At 40.0% G+C, this 25,347-nt stretch overlaps 1 protein-coding gene across 2 annotated transcripts; it reads right to left on the reverse strand.

Moving 5' to 3' along the window:
• Window positions 1–126: 126 nt before the first annotated feature.
• On the reverse strand, window positions 127–23,597 carry LOC134666078 (polyadenylate-binding protein-interacting protein 1). 2 transcript variants are annotated; one of them, XM_063523194.1, is made up of 8 exons: window positions 23,286–23,597; window positions 21,334–21,542; window positions 20,814–20,966; window positions 19,771–19,989; window positions 18,892–18,996; window positions 10,183–10,327; window positions 9,824–9,983; window positions 127–8,434 (listed from the first exon to the last, which is right to left on the reverse strand). In XM_063523194.1, exons 1-8 carry the CDS (start codon window positions 23,395–23,397, stop codon window positions 8,335–8,337), a joined length of 1,203 nt encoding a protein of 400 aa, XP_063379264.1. In that variant the 5' UTR covers window positions 23,398–23,597; the 3' UTR covers window positions 127–8,334. The 2 variants fall into 2 exon arrangements, with proteins under 2 accessions (XP_063379264.1, XP_063379263.1); XM_063523193.1 differs by having other exon boundaries at window positions 9,824–9,992.
• Window positions 23,598–25,347: the final 1,750 nt, after the last annotated feature.

Below are 25,347 nucleotides of genomic sequence, written 5' to 3' on the forward strand. Positions count from 1 at the left end.
AGCTTTTGTGTTTGACACGGCGACGAAAAGGTTAATAATAGGTGGGATATATTATAAGGGTTTAAAACACCATGTTCCAAGTTATAGCGTAACAGTAAGATTGGCTTGTAAATAAAAACAACGGTATTGTTTTATTGAAATGACTTTTATTAAAATATCCATTTATTCTTATAACATTCATAATATCACTGCAACAAAAATACAATGGAATATTATAAACATTCTCCTAATTGCAAGTAAATAAATCCCGCACTGAATAAATATTCAAAAACTGGAGTTTAATATTATTGCAATCTAACAGCTCAGTGGGTATATGGCTACAGATAACAGAATGGACCGTTTTTATGTGGCTATATGTTTCCACTTTTAAAATGCGCGTTTCAACTACGCACACAACGATATTTGTATTCCTACGTTCTGATTGGCGCGTTCTAATCTTTTAAGGTCCGTCCAGACTAGACGGGATGATGAAACTGAAACTTTGATCAGAAAAAAATGGCATCAATCTCATTTAGCGTCCAAACTTACACAACTTCGTAGTGAAATCGGCGAGCCATGTCCTTAAAGTTCATTTTTGCGTCCACGGGCGAGATTACAAATCGATTTTTACAGGTAAAATTCCATAAAAACCACCTATTCTGTTATCTATGGTATGTGGTCACTTTAGCAGCACTTATGGTGGAAGCATGTCAAATATATCAAGTCTACTTCCTCAGACGATCACACAGCTGGCACAGCACTCAAATATCATAAAAAGTTCACAAAAAAACAAATATGGCGGCCCAAAACTCACGTCACAAATTTCGTACATTTTTTAACATTTTGCGTAGAGACAAGGCAAATACAGTCGAATTTATCAATACGTGTGCATTATTGATTTGAAATATTTGTTTGGGGCACAATCGGTATTATCTCTCTCACACTCTCTAAAGGAAAGAAAGAGACAAACTCATGTTAAAGATATTTAGCTTTAGACATAAGGTAGTCCCAAATACAGTGGAACCTGGATAATTGCAATCTCAAGGGACCGGCCAGTTTCTGTCAATTAACCAGGTTTTTCATTTAAGCAGGTCGTGTCAATTAACGAGGTTCAAAAAATCGTTGTGTCAATTATAAAGGTTTTCATTAATAGAGGTAGCGTTCTGACAAATTTCTTTTATGGAGGCGCAAATGACCATTTAAAGTATATTTACACGCTTACGTTCTGGGTTTCTGGTCTATACCTATATTACTTCTGTCTATACTTGCACTTTTACACTACATTAATTACCACTATATTTTCTTATCATTTGAGTTTAAAAAATTCCCTTGAATTGTAGAAGAAAGTTTTATTAGAATGTAAAAAGCATACTTTGTTTTTTATTGATAAAAACTATTTCACCTACTACAGGCTGTGATAGATACGCAATAAATAAATTAAATTCTGGATGGAGATATAAATAAAATGATCATTGCTATTAAAATATTGTTTCTGCTGTCTACAACTACATTATTTCAATTACAGAGGTAATAAGTAAGACTCGTTTCAATAATAGAGGTAAAAACAAGAGCCAAAATAACTGATTTTTTAGCACAGTGTCAATTATAGAGGTCTTAAGTTGCGATGTGGTCAATTATAGAGGCAAAATTACGAAAAGCACTAAAATCTAAATTGCAATTATAGAGGTTCCAAAATTTCAATTATAGAGGCCTTTTGGTCTCAAGGGACCGGGACCGGACTTTTGGTTGCAATTATTGAGGTTTTCCATTTATCCAGGTGCCAATTAACCAGGTTTCACTGTATTTGAACATTCCATTCTCAAGGCATCAGGGTTTAAATATTTTTAAACCTATATGCACACATATTAATAAACAAGACTATAATTTCATTAGAAAATTCGACAATCGTGCTAAAGGCTCACACAACCCAAACCCCAACATTCTATTCGAAACAATTGTTCATTCGGCGACATACAATCAATAAAATAATGCATTGAATTATAGAAGAAAAGTACATAATAATTTATAAACAATCAGTTAAAATATAGACAGAAGAATAAGACACAGAGAGAAACAATAAAAATCGTGGAAATGGTTTTGGAAGTTGAACTAGATGGAGCTGTACATTCTGCTTTAACATCCGATAATCCAGTTACCAATAAAAAAAATTAGACAAAGTTAAAACGTGTAAAGTAGTTGAATAAGCTATTGACAGCTCAAGTAATGGCGCTATACTGTCCCACACATTATGCGGTAACTAGGTTGTCAAGGGCTAACGTTTGACAACCCAGAACTCACTTTTAGGGTTCCGTACCCAAAGGGTAAAACGGGACCCTATTACTAAGACTTCGCTGTCCGTCCGTCCGTCCGTCCGTCCGTCTGTCACCAGGCTGTATCTCACGAACCGTGATAGCTAGACAGTTGAAATTTTCACAGATGATGTATTTCTGTTGCCGCTATAACAACAAATACTAAAAACAGAATAAAATAATGATTTAAATGGGGCTCCCATACAACAAACGTGATTTTTGACCAAAGTTAAGCAACGTCGGGAGGGGTCAGTACTTGGATGGGTGACCGCTTTTTTTTTGCTTTTTTTTTGTTTGTTTTTTTTGCATTATGGTACGGAACTCTTCGTGCGCGAGTCCAACTCGCACTTGCCCGGTTTTTAAACATTTACCGAATAAAAAAAAACGGCGTTGGCGTCATCTAGTTCGCTCGCTTCAAAACCACCTTCAAATATACTGCTCTGTCTATGGTTAAAATCGAACAATCAGCCTTCAAATGTAATATGTACTATAGTTGCGTTAAATACTCGCTGCACGCGAAGCAATTAAAAATGAAACAGGACGCCGCCCGCCGCAGGTAGGTGTCACAGAGAGCACACTACGAATGCGCGTGCAACGAGAGTTTGACGTAACTATAACAGCAATACTCTTAACTGACCATCTGTGTACCTTGTGACCTTGCAATAAAGTTTACAATCGCTCAAAATAGGCGCGAGTCGTAGAGTTGCGAAACCTGCCCGTGCTACAATACAATCCTCGGTATCAATGTTGCATTGAAAATAAGGATAGGCAAAAATACGTTCCCTAGATTCGCCTTTAGTAGACTTCGCCTTAACTAGCATTCAATCATAATTTCACTTTTATAAATAATAAATATTATAGGACATTTTTACACAAGTTGACTAAGCCCCACGGTAAGCTCAAGAAAGCCTTCTTGTGTTGTGGGTACTCAGACAACGATATACAATATGTATATAAATACTTAAATACATAGAAAACAACCATGACTCAGGAACAAATATCTATCATAATACAAATAAATGCCCTTACCAGGATTCGAACCCGGGACCATCGGCTTCATAGGCAGGGTCACTACCCACTAGGCCAGACCGGTCGTCCGATTGTATATTTGTATTGTATACATGGGCGACTTTTAATTGTATATTTGTATTGTATCCATGGGCGTATTCAAGATTTAGCTGGAAGTTTTAGTATAATTTTCATAAATGATGAAAACATGATGAGGCGAAGTTGGGGACGGGTGAAAAAAGTAGGTTATTTTAGTATTTTTTTTTACTTTTAAAATATATTTCCACAGCTCTTTTTATCGTGAATTGATTTGAATATTTATTTCTTGGTAAAATTATTGTTTTAACATTTTACATGGGCGAAGTTGAGCATCAACTACGTACTTACCAATCCTGATTTTCCATGCATTGATACATTGATAACGGGGTTTAAATGCAATATAAGGTTTACAATTGGCCAGTTAGAAGTGTAGACGACTGTACCAACGAAAAAGTTAATTATTCAGCGATTCGCGGCAATTTCAAACGTCTGACGTTTGCCTCGGCCCCTCTGTATCGCTATAGACGGGCGAGGCAAACGTCGAGCGAGGCAGGATAAATGGATGAGATCACTAACATAATGTGACGAAATGTAAACAAGATCAGGGGCCTACGTGTTGCCTCCCTGTCATACTTACGTACGAACTTACAAGTGCGACAGAGAGGCAGCTCGTCGAACGTGGTTCACGGTACGCCCCCTCATGTAAGGCTGATGAATGTGCCACCTGCGGCGCACGACCTCACTTACGAAATTTAAAGGCCTCGTAAGACCCAGCGTAGATTGGAACGGATTTCGTTTGTTTTAAAACGCAACAAAAGAAATGCTACTTTATTTGGTTCATGAAATATTCAAATTAAATTGCACGATTATGTACATTAAATTTAGTCTCAGGAGGTTAAATGTTGGCGTACGTTGTTAATGGCTCCTCTACACGATGGGCCAACGCCGGCCACTCCATAGGACGCAAATATGCGATATGGGAGCAAGTGATATTGGTATCTCATTCTACCGCATGGCTGCGTCCCTTGTAGTGGCCGGCGTTGGCCCATCGTGTAGAGGAGCCATAAAATAACTTTCAGGCTTACAGATGTAGTGCATAATTATTTTCCATCGTATTTTCACGGAAACGTACGAACGTGTCTTGCTATTTCAGTCAGTCTCGGTACAAAAAGTACTGAGGTTGACTGAAGTAACGTGACAAATACGAACGTTTCCGAGAAAGTACGATGGAAAATTATTATGCACTACATCTGTAATTTCTAACGTAGTTTCAAAGTAAATCAAAGACATCGCTGTGGTTTAAGTAGCGATAATATTGTATAGACGATCTCGATCGATCCCAATGGTTTGACCTCAGGTAGGGGTATACCTGGCATTTATAGATATTGGAGAATGTGAAAAGGTTAAAATAAAATTCGCATACGTACGTAGCGTGTGCCGCAGTGTTATTCTAGAACAATTATATTCAAAATAACTTGTTTACATTTAATCCAAGGAATTCATAATAATCGCCAATATTCCACATGTTTACGTATAAATATTGACAAAACCAAAGTTATTGATTGTAGAGATTAAGAATAACAACCCGCGACGGCTGAAGTAGATGGCTTTACCACCATGCTTTGTGGTAACTGAATTGTCAAACGTCAACTTTTGACAGCCGAGTTACAGCCGTGCAGCGCCATCTATTGTCAAAGTCGAAATATTCATCTAAAGACTTCACACATCTCGTACAGTCAGCAGCAGAAGTCGCTATACACTCCAGGTGCTCAAAGAGAGGTAAACGTTTAAACTGTCAAAAAGTTGTTGACTGTCATGGTAGTATTTACTTGTGAGCGCTCAACGTGTCACAAATATGTTAACAGTCGCTATTCATTAATTTCTACACTTACAACAAGTCATTGATACCTTAGCTGTCAAAAAACCAATGGTATCTAAGCGGTCAACGTGTCAAATATATCTGAACAATATGGAAAAATAGACTTTAAAGCATACAAGTATGGTCGAATATTGAATAAAAGATAGCCATGCTAATTTCAGGTAAAGCGTTTTGACAATCATCGAAAGCAGTACAGTCTTGTCATCACATACATCTATCTCACGTTTTGCCCTTCAACCATTTGACAGGAGCTTCTCGGTCAACTTACTGCAAACTATTTCTTTTAACAGAATCGTCAAGACGAATGACACATAGCAAAAGCTAACTGAAGCCGAATTTAGAGCCAATTGTCAAGGCACGTCGTGGTCTCAGTAACAGGCGTTTGCTTTTCAAAGCAGAGACCGCGGGTTCAAATCTCAGTCGCACGCACCTAGAGATTACAGCTTTTTGATTTTTTTTTTTTAGATTTTATTTCTATTATTAATTTGTGTCTTCTGGTTTTATGTTAATTTCGCATTAGTTTATATAATTTTTGAAGATAATGTCACATGTAGCGTATGTACGACTTTCTATCAGGACGTTGTAGGTTTGAACCCGCAGTGGGCGTTACTTAGATTACTCCTGTGCGGAATGCCATTTGATATTTACTACTCAAAAATCACGTTTGTTGTATGGGAGCCCCACTTAAATCTTTATTTTATTCTGTTTTTAGTATTTCTTGTTACTTATAATAGCGTCAACAGAAATACATCATTTGTGAAAATTTGAACTGTCTAGCTATCACGGTTCCTGAGATACAGCCTGGTGACAGACGGACGGACGGACGGATGTCGATGGACAGACGGACGAACAGCAGAGTCTTAGTAATAGGGTCCCGTTTTACCCTTTGGGTACGGAACCCTAAAAATGGCTGGTCTCTTCGATATGAAAACAACAACAATGCATTTTATTAATTTCAGACATCATGTTTCATAGTAACATTTATTGCTTAAGACCTACACAATCGATATCTAAATAGAAATAGTCTTAGTTTTATTTTTCAAAACGTTCGGGGTTCGATTCCCGAGCTGAGTACACATTTTTTTTAATGTATGAATGCAGTTTTTCGTGTTACTAAAATCGATAACATGATTCCTAAGAAGAGATCGGTGTATATCGTATAGTATCAGATTTTCCCATACTGGCCGATCTAAATGGGCTACCCTGTATAGTATATTTTACTACAATAACTAAGTGGGCTAAATAAATATATTAACATAGGTATATAATATGATCAACGGTTTGGAAGAACAGCTGCATATGACAGTTAAAATAAAAAAACCGATCATTCCAGTAGAACCTACTTATTTATTGTATAAGTTTGACACTTAACGATAAAATACTTCTTTAAGAAAGGAGGTGTCAATTCGTAGTGCTACAGTATTTATTTTAAAGTTAAAGAGATAAAATGTTTATGCTTAGTTACCATTGAAATAACAACTGCTTAGCAACTGGTGGCACCCTGGCTGCTGACGTACGTGATTGGCAGTGCGTGTAGGTATTAATGACAGCAGCTTGAATTTGATTGCTTAGTTACCACTGACTTTTTAACCGTTATTGTCATTGTGATTAAATAAGGGTGTATGTGTTAAAGAAAAACTCAGAAGTTAAGGTATTTGTGACGAACTGAAAGCCTACGTGAAAATGACATCTTAGATGTCCTTATTTTTGTGACGATTGAAGTGTATATGTTTTCTTGGACACCTTGCCCGCTCAGGTATATCTGCTGCTGACTGTACAATCAATTCTTTGGAAAAAACCAAACGCCGGATGGATTAAAGATATTTTATGTCATTATCAATTTCTCAATATTCAATAGATACTTATATTTACACGTAAATCCCACAGTAAGTCCGTCAACATGTATAACGTATGTACTGCATCGACAATCCTATTATGCTATCCAAGAAAAAAAGCACGATGTTTAAAATTAAAAAGCTCTTAAATAATGTCCAATTGTCTAACCACTCTAAAAGGCGCCATCTAGCGGCGCGGGAATAAAACTTTTTTCAAGTTTCTCAAGTTTTAATCTTATAGATATAGATGGCGCATAAAACACTTAGCTAAAGGGTACGTAGGGCCCTCCAAGTAGTCCTTCTAAGCTAAAGTAAGGACGCTAAGCATGAATAATATCGTACATTGACCCGCCTGTTCCTATCTCTATCGCACGCGCATAAATTTATTGCGGTCCCGCTCGCACAGTGGCATTGACCGCCGGCATCATGGGCGGGAAAGCAAAATAATTATATGCGTTAGATAGGAACATGCGGGGTCAATGTACGTTATTCTTCGTGCTTAGCGTTCTTACTTTAACGTATGTCAATGCTACTATAAACATAATATCTATTCAATATTTTCCTAGGATTTCACGTTTACGGTGGCACTTTCACACAATCGTTTGCCGAGTCGGTTCAAAGATGGCGTGGACTACGATATTTCTGGCTTTATTCATCTGTTAAAGGCATTTATTTTGTGTTTTTTTTAGCTCACACAATAGACCTAGGTTACCAGAGGGATTGTGTCAAAACTAGAGATGCACCGGATATCCGGTTAGTATCCGGTATCCGGCCTATCTGGCCCTCTTTTTAATATCCGGCCGGATACCGGATAGTAATTTTGCTTGATTTTGGAGTCAACAAATTGGATTTAAGAAACCGTCATGGTCATAATCAATAATCATACTCGTTTATTATTTTAAAACATTTTAAATATTCCAATATTGCACGCACACTCATTTTCGAACATAGAAATGAGTCTATACGAACTTTCACTACGAAACAGATCAAAGCCTGCACAATGCGCACCTGAGAAACCGAAATGTAGGTATAATTTCGCCGGCCGAATATTCTGCGGCCGGGTACCGGATATCCGGCCGATGATCAGGCCGAATATCCGGTATCCGGCCAAACAACTATCCGTTGCATCTCTAGTCAAAACATATTCACCTCGCAAAGTAATCGAAACATTGAAGAATCTTTCCCAACTTCTAGAGTGATTACAAACTTGGTCGCTCTAGGGATAAATCTTTTTATAAGTAGTTTTGTGTTTTATATTTTTTTTAGTTCTCACACCGGACCTCGGTTATCGGTTGATCTGGTTGGACATCTTGAGGAACTCCAGGAAGCCGGCCTGCATCTCGGCATCCATGCCGGTGTCCCAGGCGTCGTTCTCCAGTTCCTCACTGAAATATTATATAAAATAAGTAAATAAATAAATATTGGGGACATCTTACACAGATCAACCTAGCCCCAAACTAAGCAAAGCTTGTACTATGGGTGCTAGGTGACGATATACATACTTATATACATAGAAAACACCCATGACTCAGGAACAAATATTAGTGTTCATCACACAAATAAATGCCCTTACTGGGATTCGAACCCAGGACCATCGGCTTCGCAGGCAGGGTCACTACCCACTAGGCCAGACCGGTCGTCTATATAGATAATAACATCTTATTGAATGATTTTTTAATTAATCATTAAATTTAAATGTTCAGTAAAACTGGCCATATTAGGGCCAGTTGCACCAACCACAGTTAACTGATCAACGTCACGCAGTAGAGCTATGAAAGTTACCATACAATAAAATTTAGCGAACGCTTTAAGACGAAACAGGAGCTGAGTTTTAAATATCTTAGGTAAATATACCCATCTCACTAACGGAAGCGGCTCCTAAACTAGTGCGATAAGGACAAGGCGAAAAATCCTTCGTAAAAATCTCAAAAATCGAGGTTTCGTACTCGACTGTTTCCTCCTCCAAAACGTAACCAATCGTAACCAAATTTGGAAATCTAGATGATTATGAAATTATCTGTGTCGGACCGTTTTGTTTTTTTTGGCTAATTGATATCAGTTTTTAATACTACGCCTCTCATTGAGACATAGTCAATGAGGCCATTTTGGCCATTTTTGAAGGGCTCTAGCGCCTTAAAAACCAAAAATATCAAAAAATAAAATAAATAAATCCGGTACGACACGGATATTGACATTATTAATCTGTGTTGAAAAAATCATTGCTCTAGCATCAAAACCCACGGAGGAAACAGTCGAGTAGGTTTGTATGGAGAAATGACCACTCCTGTTGGCTCTTAAGAGGATGTACGTTAGTTGCTGACACTATTTGTAAAATACTTCGACCGGCCAACCAAATATCCTCGCGAGGCGGCTCGTTCTGTGCGGAGACTGCGGAGCGGACTTACCGGCAAATACTTCCGCGAACCTCCCGCTTTCTCGTAAACTAGTCGTACGATAGTACAAACAGCAACACTCATAACCGTCCATCGGTGGACCTTATGCCTCGTGTAACAAGGTCCACCGATGGACAGTTAACAGTGTCAGGCGTGTCTCACTCCGCGATTTTGTCGCTTCGCTACAGATAGTTAAAAGTACATCCGTTCGACCCCAATTTTGGGGTTCGCCATAAGCCGCGCGTGGCGCTGTCGCCAACTAGCGGCCATGTCTGTCCCGATCGTAACAGATGCGTTTTGTTAGAGAGTGAGTCTTCTGTACCTAGTACTATTATTTATTCTGTGACAGTGTGGGCGGTGGTAGAGTGGGGCGGTACTCACAGTATGTCGTCCTCCAGCGCGGCGGCCTTGGGCGGCAGGTTGCTCTGCAGGAAGGCGCACTCCTCGGCCGTGAGCGAGTGCCCGTCCGCCAGGAACCCGCCTCCCGCCGGCCCTCCCCCCGCGTCGCCCGAGCCCGGCCCGTCGCCGTTCGTCACTGTACCTAAACGACCTAATATGTCAGAAACGTCATCAAATTACATTTGGGGGCAATTTGCACACCGAACTGTACCGATATCCGGAATTAGGAAGCGGCGGATGATAATATTACTGCGTATGTGTATAAAATAAGATACACCACATCAAAAGTGACTAGAAGTGATAGAAAGTGTCAGCCCTGTAGCTATGGAGGGGTTGCATACCTCGGTTGGGCTCGGTGAGCCCCCAGCGGCCCTGGCGGAGCGCTAGTACAGCTCGCACGGCGGGCAGGGAGGCCCGGCGCTTGAGCCGCTCGAACATGGCGTGCATGCCGCCCGGGCAGTCCGCGTCCAGGGCTATGCCTGAAAGCTGAACACGAAACGTTAAGTCAGAATTGATTCCTGACGGCTAATTTTATTTATCGTATGGCATTAACATTACACTGTTCATTCATTACATAGCTAATTTATAATCTAAATCTACATTTTTCCAAGTAGGTGATGGCTGCACTCGTTATGGTCTTAAAATCTTCCACTGGGCCGTCGTACTTTGTGAGTGGGCACTCCAAAACAATATGCCGAACAGTTTGCTTTGGGCAACCGCATTCGCAGCATTCTTGGTCGCTCCATCCCCATTTTTTCCGGAGGTAGGCACAGTGGCCAATTCCTGTTCTCAGGCGGTTGAGCATGCACCAGGTACGGCGTGATTCATTGAAACCAGGCGCGTGGCTCCGCGGGTTTAGTTCAAAGAGATCAGATGGAACGTCTGCCTGCGACCATTCTTCGGACCAGGCGTCGTTCAGGTTCCACTGGGAGCGTGGTTGGTGGATAAGGAGAGCCGGTGGGTTTCTGGACTTCAGCCTTGTGCACCTGAACGTAGCCAAGTCTCTATTCAGGGGTAGTTCCGGGCGTTCAAGGGCTTTGTCAGCTTCTCTGAGCAGGTGGTGTTTGCGGCGGAGGTGAGGAGGCGCAATTCCACTTAGAGCTGGGAGCCAGTGCACAGGGGTGGGCTTCATGCATCCCGTGATGAGGCGCATTGTAGCATTTAGCTGCGTATCAATGGCGCTCGTGTGGGCACTGTTGAGCCATGCGGGGGCGCAGTATTCAGCTGTTGAGTATACAAGAGCCAAGGCCGATGTTCGTAGGCAGCTAGCCGAGGCTCCCCACGTTGTCCCCGTTAGTTTTTGTAGAATGTTATTCCTGGTCCTAAGTTTTGCTGCGGTGTTGGTGAGGTGGGAGCTGTAAGTCAAACTTCGGTCCAGAGTAACACCTAGGTATTTGGGAGACGGGTTGTGATTGAGCACGGAGCCCCTGAACGAGATGCTGAGTTTCTTGGTAGCTAGTCGGTTGTTCAGATGGAAGCAACACACTTCAGTTTTCGCGGCGTTAGGACATAGGCGCCAGCGAGTAAAGTACTCGTCCATGACAGCAAGGTCGTGTTCTAAGCGGTTTTCAGTGGTGCTTATATTGCGATCCTGCGCGACTAACGCTATATCGTCAGCGTAAGCGAATTTCCTCGATTGAGTCTCTGGCATGTCGTAGATGTACAAATTAAAAAGAGTGGGAGCCAAGACTGATCCCTGCGGTAGCCCATTATTCAGCACCCTAGTACTGCTTGATTCATTCCCGAGAAGGACGCGGAATGGCCTGTTGGTGAGAAAATCTTCGATGACTCTGTATATTTTTAGGCATGGGATCACCTTGAGGAGCTTAGAGAGGAGGCCGTGCCGCCACACGGTGTCGTAGGCAGCTGTCAGATCTATGAATGCAGTCGACGACTTCAGGTTCTCATCGAAGCCTTTTTCCAAGTGGGTCGTGAGCGCAAGGACTTGGTCACTACAGCTGCGGCCTGGGCGAAATCCTGCTTGTTCCTGTGGGATGTATTTATCGATGGTTGGAGCAATGCGGTTGAGCAATATCCGCTCGAGGAGTTTGTACACCACACTGAGTAGTGCAATTGGGCGGTAACTGTCTGCTCGGTCGGCCGGTTTTGCAGGTTTAAGGACTGCAGTTATCTTCGCCAGTTTCATGGAGGGCGGAATTTTCCCAGAGTTGATGATGGTTGTGAAGAACTTTGCAAGGCATTTTTGCACGCGGGGTCCACAGTGCTTAATAAACTCAGGGAAGATGTAGTCTTCTCCGCAGGCCTTTCCGCATTTGATGCACTTGATGCCGGATTCTATTTCATCAGCAGTCACCGGGCGACTAAAGTGAGGATCCGTGACAGACTGTGACTTCAGCAGTTTCAGCTCCTTCCTGACGGCGCGAGTGTGGGCTTTGTGACTGGGTGCCTTTGACAGGTTTACAATTCGGCTCGCTATGTCGTTTGGGCTTACTTTACTTCTTTTCGCCTGGCCACCAGGTCCAGATGTGAGTCGTTTCAGTAAGTGCCATGCTTTACGACTTGAATGGGTGAAGTTCATGCCTTGTACTGTGTTTTCCCATTTTAACTGGCGTGCTCGGTTTAGGGATGCTATGAGGGCATGGGCGACGTTGCTGTCCGCAGAACTGTTGTATTCTTGCCACAGGGCCTCGGTGTCAGAGTTCCAGCAAGGTATGTATTGCTTGCGGTAACCACGTGGAATGTATTTTTTAGCCGTTGAGATTATTAATTTTAAAAATCTTTCGTAATTTTCTACTAGGGGTGGTATCCATCTGATTGAGTCATCCAATACCTTGGTGTAACTTCCCCAGTCGGCTTTATGGAAGTTCCAGCGTGGCACAGGGTATGACTGGGTGATTGGAATCTTAACACCGAGGTCTAGAAGGACTGGGCGATGCTGGCTATGTGGGAAATCCTGCAGTACAGTTCTGTTTACGGGTATGGGACTTTGGTTGCAGTCAAGGGAAACAAAAGCTAGGTCCGGATTGTATTCTCGGCCCCAACGAGCAGATTTAAAGGTGCCTTTATCCTTATTCCCGAATACCAGAAAGTAATTGCACTCATCTGCCCACTCCACAATGGCTTCACCATTACCATCATTACTTTTATAGCCCCAGGAGGTGTGGTGACTGTTGAAATCACCTGCTACGATGGATGGGTGTCCGAAGTTTGGAAGTGCTGGCTGGGGCCATGGACTATTCGGTGGTTTGTAGATGTTGCAGATCTTCGTTTCTCCCACTTGCACTGTTGTAATTGCGATATTCACATCGTTTATGGAGTTGAATAAAATTGTAGCCGATGGCAAAAGGTTGTCCCGTATGTATGTAGCCGTGCCGTATTTAGCGTGGTACGTAGCACATAGCATGTGGAAGCCAGGGATAGTTCCCCTTCTAGAGAGTTGTATGGGGTCGGCTGCGTGGGTCTCTTGGAGCAAAATGACGTCAATTTTAAAGTCTATGGCAATCTTGTGCATGCATTCGGACTTAGCTTGGCTTATGCCTTCTATATTTAAAGAGCAGACTCGGGCTGAGGGCCCTACGTCCTTAGTCATCTGGCACTGTGCAGTGCTGGTAGTAGGCGTTTGAGAACGCATTCGAATTTTCTGAGCATAGCGAGGCATCTTTGGTAGAACAGTGTAGTAAGAACCGTGAGATCTTATGGAAGACAGTACGGTTGCCAGTTTGTTGCTAATATCTGCGAAAGATATTTCATTTATCAACTGTTACATTAAAAACAGCATAAATATATGTTATAATGAAGATATTTACATATACAGTGGAACCTGGATAATTGCAATCTCAAGGGACCGGCCATTTTTGGTCAATTAACCAGGTTTTTATATTATATATATAAAGGTTTTTATATTATATATATTTTATTTATATTATATATTTGGTCAATTAACCAGGTTTTTATATTATATATACCCCTTTATATACTATATATAAAGGGGTGGCCAAATTTAGATACTTAGGCTGCACCGTCACTGACACCAATACTCGGGAGGAGGAAATTGTCATTCGGATTCAGAGCGCCTTGCGATGTACTGCCGCCCTTCATAAAGTGTTAGTGTCCAAACTCTTGAGTAAGAACACAAAAATACGCATATATAAGACGGTCATACGGCCGATACTCATGTACGGATGCGAGACTTGGACACTAACACTTAAAGAAGAAAACAAGCTCCTGGTGGCAGAAAGGAGAATCCTGAGAAAGATCCTAGGCCCTGTGAGGAGAGAAGATGGCAGTTTTAGACTTCGCAAAAACGTCGAAATTGAAGAGCTTGTGGCGGCACCCAATATTATAGGCGAGACTAAGGCTCACCGTCTTCGCTGGCTCGGCCACGTTTTGAGAATGGAGGAGGATCGCGGCGCTAAGAGGGCATACCTGGGACGCCCGGTAGGGCGGAGGCCGATCGGACGTCCCAGGTATCGCTGGGGCGATGCGGTTGAAGCGGACTTGCGCGATCTCCATGCCGATAACTGGCGGGAGATGGCGCAGGATCGAGACAACTGGCGTGTACTCGTGTCGGAGGCCAAGACTCATTTTGGGTCGTTGCGCCATTAAGTAAGTAAGTAACCAGGTTTTTCATTTAAGCAGGTCATGTCAATTAACGAGGTTCAAAAAATCGTTGTGTCAATTATAGAGGTCCTCATTAATAGAGGTTGCGTTCTGACAAATTTATTTTATGGAGGTGCAAATAACCTTTGAAAGTAGATTTACACGCTTACGTTCTGGGTTTTTGGTCTTTATATATATATTGCTTATGTCTATACTTGTACTTTTACACTACATTAATTACTACTTTATTTTCTTATTAATTATTTGGGTTTGAAAGAAATCCCTTGAATTGTAGAAGAAAGTTTTATTAGAATGTAAAAGGCATACTTTGTTTTTGATTTAATTAAAAGTATTTCACCTACTACAGGCTGTGATAGATACCCAATAAATAAATTGAATTCGGGATGAAGATATAAATAAAATGATCATTGCTATCAATACATATTGTTTCTGCTGTCTACAACTACATTATTTCAATTACAGAGGTAATAAGTAAGACTCGTTTCAATAATGGAGGTAAAAAGAAGAGCAAAAATAACGGATTTTTTAGCACAGTGTCAATTATAGAGGTCTTAGTTGCGATGTGGTCAATTACAGAGGCACTCGGAGTAATTAACAATGGAGCCGCCATTAACAGGCGTTCCCCTCTGTCGAAAATAGGCGGCCAATGGTCAACCTCATGTCAACCATATGTATGGACTGACGTTTATCTGACATGACGTACTTACCTATACATTTGATGTGCCCCTCCCCCGCAAAAAACGGCAGACTATTTTGTACCGAAAATTTTAGACATGGCGTCTCCGTTGGTTATATCCTCCAAGCAGAGGCAAAATTGCGAAAAGCACTAAAATCTAAATTGCAATTATAGAGGTTCCAAAATTTCAATTATAGAGGCCTTTTGGTCTCAAGGGACCGGGACCGGACTTTTGGTTGCAATTATTGAGGTTTTCCATTTATCCAGGTGCCAATTAACCAGGTTTCACTGTATGTATTTAATCGAGTTCAGTAGGAGTATAAAAATACGTGGCCGTGTCGCCGAAATAATTTTTAGCTTCTAAGATTTTACTATTGTATGTATGTTAGATTGTAAGGTATGTATCTATGGGCCTTAGTTGCCTGATAATAAATTATATTTGATTTTTTTAAGCCTCATTCAAGCCAAATAACACCGCATACGTAATTCAGCATGCAGCTTTTTCTGCCATGCATCATTTACGTTACACATTGAAAGAACGCAACGCAAGCGATGTTCTACATATATAAGACCAGTGTGGTCTGGTCTTTATAAGACAATACAATCAAAACATATTGAGAAATAGTTTAAGCATTCGAGCGTAGGCACATATGTGACATTCTAATTTTCATTCGACAGAAAACAGCGCACAACGCATCACGTCACATCCAAATAAAAAAAATTACCACAACGAAAAAAGAATAAGTTTTTCATTTACGCTACAATATCTAATATTGCTTAATAATGTCATGATCTTACATATCATTATATAACTTTAAAAAAATATGACAGCGTTTTCGTTGTGGTCTAAACTTTGTAAATTTGTACTGTACTAATATTTTTAGACTTAGTTTTATTCTATTTATGGATAAGTGAAGACGCCAAAGTGAATAAATTTTATCTCAGAAAAATATCACAACATAAACGAAAACATAATATATAAATACGATCATCAAAAAGCTTACAATCCCTGAGTTAAGAGAAAATCACGACGCGACCGCAATTATTGGGGTCACTGTCGTCATCTTATGCATGACCGGGTTAAAATAAACAAGTAATCATTGCAGCATGTTTATTTCAAATTCCCTCCTTTTGGCTTTGCCGGAAACAACAAAACATCGTCGGGTGACAACTAAAACTCATTAATTACTACTATTTACGAGTTCAGAGCCATAGGGAACCGTAGTACAGTCGCCATCAGATATATCGGAGCGGCCAAGGTGCTCACAAATATCTGAACACGCCTCTATTGTCAAGGCGTTAGAGTGCATGCTCAGATATTGTGAACACCTTGGCCGCTCCGACATATCTGATGGCGACTGTACCAAAACAAGGTTGATTTTTGTTTACTATTTTTTTTATTGTCACAATAAGTGTTTGTTTTCGTTGTCACAATAAGCGCCACTTGCACCATTCCACTAACTCGGGATTAGCCGGTTAAACCTCGAATTACCATGGTTGCCAGTACAATTAGACACTGGGTTAACGGTTTAACCGCTTAACCCCGGTTTAGTGGGATGGTGCAGGTGGCTCTAAGAGTATATAAACAAAGTCAATCATCAAAAGACATCCGCAAGTTACAAGTTGAGAGAAAACGATTGCGCGGCCATATTATTGGGGTCACTGTCGTCATCTTATGCATAACCGTATTAAAATAAATAAGTAATCATTGCAGTGAGCGACACGTTTATTCGTGCAGTATGCGTCAGCGCGAGCATCCGAACATTTCCTCAATATTTTTACCCGTGAAGATGGTAGTTACCAGTGGCGGAGCGTCCATAGAACTCGATTCCCATCGGCTTGTCTGATATTCAGGCTCTTGGGCCATTTTCTTATCAACTTATGAAGAAAAGGAAGGCCAACTTAGCTACGGCTTGCCTACGAACAATCTAGACGCGCCGCCACTGGTAGTTACTATGAGTAACTAACTATATACATATATGTAGTTGATAGAATTGTATAATCAAAGAGAGAATAATATGTAGAATAGTATAATATTAAAATGTAAATAACATGAAAATAAGACCTACTAACAACACTATTAGCAAGTAAGGTTTATCCGTATGTGCTGATATGTATAAAATAAACAAATATATAACTTCTCTGGTGTTGCGGGTGTCCATGGGCACCGGTAATCACTAACCATCAGGCGATCCGTCTGCTTGTTTGCCTCTTATATCCATAAAAAAGGGAAAGCGCTGTTTGTCATAGGGCTGTTTAGTGTTTATATGCAACATTTTGCGTCGAAACAAATACAAGTTTTATACACGGCGACAATTACTGTATCACTCTTGTATTGAGAATGAATCGCGACTATATTGCTACAAGTGTAAATGGCCTTAATCTTAAAATCCACTTTCTTGCATATGGTGGTGTTATACCACATCTCTGAAGACTTATCTATCCACGATCCTTTATACATTCACCGCCAGTGCGAGCTTCGCGCTACGAACGAAGGCGATTATATAGTTTTCCCATGAGTAACAAAAGCGCCTTCGAACAGAGAATCTGCCTAGCGGTTTACTTGCAGTAAATGTGTTATAGTTCGTTTTTTTAGCATTAGAAAGAACTTGCAAGAAGGTAAGCGATCTTGACATGTCTTTTAATTGAAAAACGCTTTTTAAAAATCAAAAGCGATTACTAATGAAAGCAGAAGAATATAAATGATCGTTTTAGATTCATAATTGTTACATATTTGCCGTAACTTATTTTTAAAATGTGTTTTTCAATTAAAAGACACATCAAGATTGTTTACCTTATTTCTAATGCTAAAAAAACCTGGCAAGTGCGAGTCGGACTCGCGCACGAAGGGTTCCGTACCGTAATGCAAAAAAAAACAAAAAACCCATGCAAGTACTGACCACTCCCGACGTTGCTTAACTTTGGTCAAAAATCACGTTTGTTGTATGGGAGCCCCACTTAAATCTTTATTTTATTCTGTTTTTAGTATTTGTTGTTATAGCGGCAACAGAAATACACCATCTATGAAAATTTCAACTGTCTAGCTATCACGGTTCGTGAGATACAGCCTGGTGACAGACGGACGGACGGACGGACGGACGGACAGCGAAGTCTTAGTAATAGGGTCCCGTTTTACCCTTTGGGTACGGAACCCTAAAAAACGAACTATAGGTTAGGTAATGTAATGGGCCCTACTTATAAGGATACAGATTCATGTGTGTACATTTTGATCGTCGCTCTCTAACTACAAGCAGGCGTGGCTCACTTCGCGATTTCGTCGGTTTGCAACAGGTAGCTACAAGTACATCCGTTCCATACCAATTTTGGTGGCCAGCCATAAGCCGCGTGTGGCGCTGTCGCCACCTAGCGGTCATATCTGTCCTGATCGTAACAGACGCGTTTTGTTAGAGAATGAGTCTTTTGTACCTAAAAGTTGGGTAGTGTGTAGCGGGTTTATATCACAAACTTTAGTCACAACACTACCCATCATAGACAATTGTAGAATTTAAATGAAACAAAACTGTCATTCCATCATCCTAATAAACTAACTTATGAAACCATTTTAAACTTTTAATTAAATATCCAAGATACAGTTATATATTTATATATTTTACGGAACGGACCGTTTCGATAGTGTATATATGTATGGTTTCAATGGTATTTGATGAGGTGGTGTGAAAATTAAAAGAGAAACAGTGATAAAACAAAGTTACTGTGTTTGTTTACATAGTTAGCAAGTTCTATTGAAATAGACTTTAGTACTATTATTTATTATGTGGTACAAGTAAGTTACCTTGAGCAGCTGGCACACGGACTTGATGTTGGGCTCGTTGTCGGTGTCGAGGAGGTGCAGCAGCACCTTGCACAGGCTCTCGCCGAGCGACCGGATCCGCCCGCCCTGACACAAACAACACACACTCATTTAAGTTGCCGTGAGTTCAGCTCCTCTTAACCCTTTAACGATTTGTTCCTTTCTAGTCATTCGATTTCGAACCGTTATTCTTATCGTACAGATGCATTTTTGTTTGAAGTATGATGGCAAGTATGTTGCCGCTACGAACTAAAGGGTTAAAGCAGCTCGCTGAACGCTCAGCCGACGGCTGACGGCCGAATAAAAAGCGATATGGGGTCTAAACTATAACCAACAGATTCTTGTGAACACTGGGAAATGGGGAGGAATAGGATAATTGACAAATTATTTTACACCTTGTATGACATAAAGCACCAGAATATTAACAGAGAAACGTAGACAGGAGTTATTTTTAGACACAATTTCTATTTTAAAACCCGTATAAAACTATAAAGAGTAGGAAGGTATAAGGAAATTTGATCGTTAGCGTGACATCACATGCTAGTGTTTCATATAAATTCCATAGTAGCAAAATCGTTTTGACGATTCGAAAAAAGAAACTGATTTGACTAGTAAGTAAATACCCTATGCCAGAGGTATGTGACTAACCTGGCTGTCCTCTAACTGGGTGTAGATCTCTGCCAGGAACATGGCGAACCCTCGCACGTTCTCCTCGGAGCCCTCGAGGCCGGTGATGATCTTGTTCTCCTCGGCGGAGCAGCGCTCGAGCAGGCAGGCACGGAAGGTGGACTCCTCCGGCGGCGCGAGCGAGTCGTACATGGAGCAGAGACAAATACCGTATTCTGGAGGCATGTAACTAACCTGGCTGTCCTCTAGCTGGGTGTAGATCTCCGCCAGGAACATGGCGAACCCTCGCACGTTCTCCTCGGAGCCCTCGAGGCCGGTGATGATCTTGTTCTCCTCGGCGGAGCAGCGCTCGAGCAGGCACGCCCGGAAGGTGGACTCCTCCGGCGGCGCGAGCGAGTCGTACATGGAGCAGAGACGGGCGCCGTTGTAGCGGAAATTGGGCTCCCCGATCGACTGGGGGCAAATGTTTAGGTTATTGCGGACGTTGCGGTAAGTTAGAAACCGGGCAGGTGCATATCTCGAATTTTTAAATATTTTAGCTAACGAAGACGAACCGACTGGTGGGTCCTAAGAAGAGTCACTTATGCATTACTGAATTCGAGAAACCCTGAATACTCGCTTTTTGAATAGTTTAGTGCTGATATTTTGTGCCCACAGAAACAGACTTCAGCAAATCCTGTAGTTTTTAGGGTTCCGTACCCAAAGGGTAAAACCGGGGACCCTATTACTAAGACTTCGCTGTCCGTCCGTCCGTCCGTCTGTCACCAGGCTGTATCTCACGAACCGTGATAGCTAGACAGTTGAAATTTTCACAGATGATGTATTTCTGTTGCCGCTATAACAACAAATACTAAAAACAGAATAAAATAAAGATTTAAATGGGGCTCCCATACAACAAACGTGATTTTTGAACAAAGTTAAGCAACGTCGGGAGTGGTCAGTACTTGGATGGGTGACCGTTTCTTTATTGCTTTTTTTTGTTTTTTTTTTGCATTATGGTACGGAACCCTTCGTGCGCGAGTCCGACTCGCACTTGCCCGGTTTTTTATATATGTTGATAATACAGGCAATGGCGTCGCTAGGGGGAGGGTGGCTGCTGTTCCCACTCCCTGGAGATGAAACATTACAAATAATATATTCCCTTCCCTCCACAAGGTCTTTGGCGATATCAACTTGGTCCATCGGCTGGCGACGCCCTTGAAGGCAGCAATTGATTTAACCCGTCAACCTTATTTCGTTGTTAAACTGCTTTGGTACCTAAATGTTGTTAAGCGTACCTGGTTGACGATGGCGTCGATGAGCGCCCTCGTGTAACTGCGCTCGTGCAGCATGGAGGCGAACGAGTCAACCAGCGGTCCGCACAGGGTGTCGAACTTGCCCGGGTCGAAGGTTATCTCGCACATCACGGTTATCAGGTTGCCGATGTTCTCCTGTGCGAAAATAATAGATTGAATTACTTTTCTTACGAAGATTATTTCAGTAATGGTTAATGAACTTTACATACATACTATAAATAATTGTAAATTTTATCTTGTTTACTCCTAGTTATCTGATGCATCTAGTTTATAAATAGAGTCAGACCGAGAAAAGTCTGCAACGATTTTGATAGCCCATGCAGTGCAAGTATCATTTTAAAATTGTACGTCTGTGGAATGCAGGCTAACATATACAACTGAAATTTAATAAAAATTAAACATGTTATCGTGATTTTATTATATCAAGCCAATTTTAACCTGGTTTTGGTCGGAGTCTGTGGATAGCATAAATCTGTGTGTAGTATATGTAGTATACACATACCCTCAAGTCCATGTTCTCAGCCTCCTCAAGCGAGTAGTTCATGTTGTCGAAGTTGTACGGGTTCTGGTCCTGTGCCTGCCGCAGGCGGTCCTGCACAGAGAACCTCTGGGGCCGATAGGGGGCTGGGTCGGCAGCATACGTCTGCGGGGTGTAGTTCGGCGGGTACCATTCCTTCGCCTCCGCAGACAGGTTCGACTTAGGTGCCTCCACTGGTCAACAAAATTACAAAAATAATTCGAATGTAGAAATGATTACATTTTGCGATATATGATTGCAATTTTGAAAATCTGATTTATATTTTTTTGTGGAATGTTTCTCTACCTGCAATTCTGCACTACCCAAACATTTCCTGGAAGAAATTGCTTCAGTAACAAAAATTGATAGAAGTAAAATTAAAAAGATAATTAGGGAAAAAATACTGATAAAATTCTATTAGTGATTCATCATCATCATCATCTCAGCCATAAGACGTCCACTGCTGAACATAGGCCTCCCCCTTGGACCTCCATTCGTACCGGTTGGAAGCCACCCGCATCCAGCGTCTTCCGGCGGCTTTAACAACTATTAGTGATTGCATGTATGATATCTGATAATAGTAGTATTTATCTGCAACAAGTTTATTGACCTCAAGGTTTACAATTAAACACAAACATACTTTATATTTAGTGATCATCACTTTTATTTTTGGCAAACAAACACATAATAATATGTATGACCCTTGCCCCAACTCAGTTTAAGTAAAAGTGAAAAATACAACAAAATCAGTAGTTTTTACATTGCTTGTTTAATTTTAGATATACCTATTTAGGGTTCTTAGTTTTAAGTTAGTTTTATTCATAGATATATTTAGTTCATAAGTTATTTATATCTCTTTTTTATTATTCACATTTAATAAATTTACATCTGTCTGAAAAATAGATTGAAACATGAATGTGTATCCTAAATTTGCATCTATTTAAAGACATCTTATGAAAAAGAAACATATAGATATGAATATTTAAAGTAAATGTGTTAATTCCATTCTTATTATTGGTGGTTAATAAGGTGTAACTGAATAATGATGCAAATTAGAAATCATCTTTATTAACAACCAACAATGTAATAATTTTTAGCCATATATTTGCAAGGAGAAAATAATATATGCGGTGTTTTATGGAGGTTCTTTGTCCTGAATATTTTCTAATCTCTGGAGAAGCATTAAAAAAAAACCTTTAAAAAACAAAACAACCCTTTCATACTTTAGATTGCCTATATCTTTTTTCAACATTAAATATTCAATATTCTCAGGTCAGGTCATTCTGGTGAAACCTTGCAATTATTTGTGTAGAATAAATTAGATAACATGTTATTAAACTTATCCATGATGTTTATCATTTAGATGACAACAGTTACATTCCAAAGTCCAAATAGCAACTATTTGATTCTGATCTGCTAATCAAGGGCCACAAGGGTACCCTTGAGTTTGGAGTATATAGGTGTTATATGAAAATGATAGCAGAAAACTGGCTTTTTTGAATAATGATACTAATATTGTTAACAAATTTCTGTTAATATCAATAACTGCTTACTCAGGCATGAATGTAGGACACTATTTCTTAAAATCCTGGGTGACACAGACACATGTGGCTCCCTCAAAGAAATGAAGTCGCAGGTCAAAGCACTTGATTAAATTGTCACACTAGATAATTACGTAGGTATTTATACAAAACGAGCAAATTGCATAAACTGTAAAAACGTATAATTTTGAAGACGAATCCAGGATTCAACGGAAAATACTGCAAGTATGCGGCCGGCCGTCTTCCTTCTGTCAAATTACGTCTACGTCATTAGAAATTGAAATCCTTACTTTCACCTGAAGACTTGAATAAAAACGCAGTTAACTGGCCGACTATGGCGACGTCATCGCGCGCTGGCTCGGCTTGAGAAGTACGGTATTTACCGCGTCCTGTTACCTTTAGCATCCTCGACGACGTTCTTCGGGCGCCGAAGCTCCCGCGGCTGGTTTTCTGGCTGCTGCCAACTGCGGCCTCTGCCTCTGGACCCCCCGATGTCTCCGTTATTCATTTCACAAATTTTAGTCTTCCGCAGTAACTCTGTAAGAATGTCTTTGTAGAAATCTCATAACCCAAAGAAGGATGTTTCGTTGCGCACTTGTTATATCCACAGTTTTCTGCTTTCATTAATTCAACACGTAAACAAAGGCAAATACGCTCAAGTCAGTTTCTACAGCGATCCTCCATGTTATTTGTGCGAGCGGGACGGAAGATATTTGTACTGTACACTCATGGACGCGTTCATAATCTAGTATTTCCAGAAAAATCTACGTTCAAAGATAAATGTTGTTGTCTGCTTAGATATTGATTGTTGTAATAAAATTTAAATATTATGACATATTTATACAAAAACTTTGCATTTTAAGGTGGTTCTCCTTGCTCGATTTTCATACAACTTTCTTGGCACCCTAGCTCCTATTATATAGGGTTTCTTCACTTGTATATGTAATGTTTGGGTAGTATATATATTTCTGTCTTCGCAGAACGTAAAAAAATACTAGATTTTGATTAAAATTATTAAGAAAAAAGCCTTTGAATATTGGTAAAAATTTGCCCCATTGCTTGTTTGTGTGAGTGATGCTTATAGTGTAGGTGTAATTCTACATGGCGACTTCATTTGACAAGCAATCATTTTTAATTTATCAAAGGTGTAACAGATGGCACTTTAAAACCGCAACACAGATTACCTGTGTATTTTGTTTTATTTTCACTCAATAGAGGGAGATATATTTAATGCACAAAGCATGTTACGAGTATACTCATTTAAGAGTCTCCTTTCTGATATAATTTCATTCCCAGATTTAATATAACTTAATAATTATTATGATTATTACACAATAAAATACATTTATATAACTATACATTTAATAGAAAGGTCAGTCCAAACAATCATTCGCGTAGCGGTCGTCCACCGAAAAGCCTTGTGAATTCTGCTTTCGGTTCGGCAGAAATATAAATGTTCGCTGGAAAAGCCTATATTTATTGTAACAATGATTTTTAAACTAAAATACCTAGCTATATTTTTCTCAAAAATATATAGGTATGTGGAAAAAAATGTCATCTTCTTGTAAATAAACAAGATTCTATATGTTCTACTTGTGCATAACAATAACATTAGTAGATTATTAACCAAGTGATCATTTCTTGTTGAAATTTTTTTCAAAAATGTTGCCTTTCACCCGAGTTAAAACACTCTACTTTTCATTTCGCATATAAGGAAAGTAAAATGCATGTGTTTTTTAAATACATTTTTATACTAGGTATTTTTGAGAGTAGGTACTTTCAATTAACAATTTGGCCAAAAGTAATATCGTTATTTATGGAATGGGGAGTCAAATATCAGAATGGAAATTGTTATACATCCATTTATACCCAAATTTCAATTCCTTATTGTAAAAAGAATAATAAAATCGTACTTGGAATTGGAACCTAAACTGATCTAGTGCAGAAACGTAGGGTAAACCGGGTGCAATAGTACCACGGGGCAATAGTACCATCGTTATTATCTTCACAATTACAACGAAATATGAATATGTGGGTATATACGATAAAGCCCAATACTTGTCTGGACCCGCTCACTTAGTGTAGTAAATAAAGGTAGTGGACCCCGCAGTAATTCCTCAGCCAGAAAAAGCTTTACAGTATGATAAAGTATCAATAAATAAAAAGTATTGTATAAATTTCCAAAGAACAATAATAATAGTATTTAAGTAAATACCTAAAGTCTTAAATCGTTAATATCTTTTTAAGGAAAATTGCTCCGTTTAAACTTTCTTCTCCGGACATGTTCATGTAACGTATTGCAACAATATATGAAATATCAAAAAAAAATCCCCGCAGAAATACCAATATTAACAAAATATATTTTTTTGGCGTGGCTTGGACCGGAAAATTGCTCAGTCTAATTTTTTCACTGGAATGCCATTTTATTGCCGATTTATACATACAAATTGAAAATCTA

Source organism: Cydia fagiglandana, chromosome 7 (genome assembly GCF_963556715.1).
Source record: "Cydia fagiglandana chromosome 7, ilCydFagi1.1, whole genome shotgun sequence".
NCBI classification, from domain to species: domain Eukaryota; kingdom Metazoa; phylum Arthropoda; class Insecta; order Lepidoptera; family Tortricidae; genus Cydia; species Cydia fagiglandana.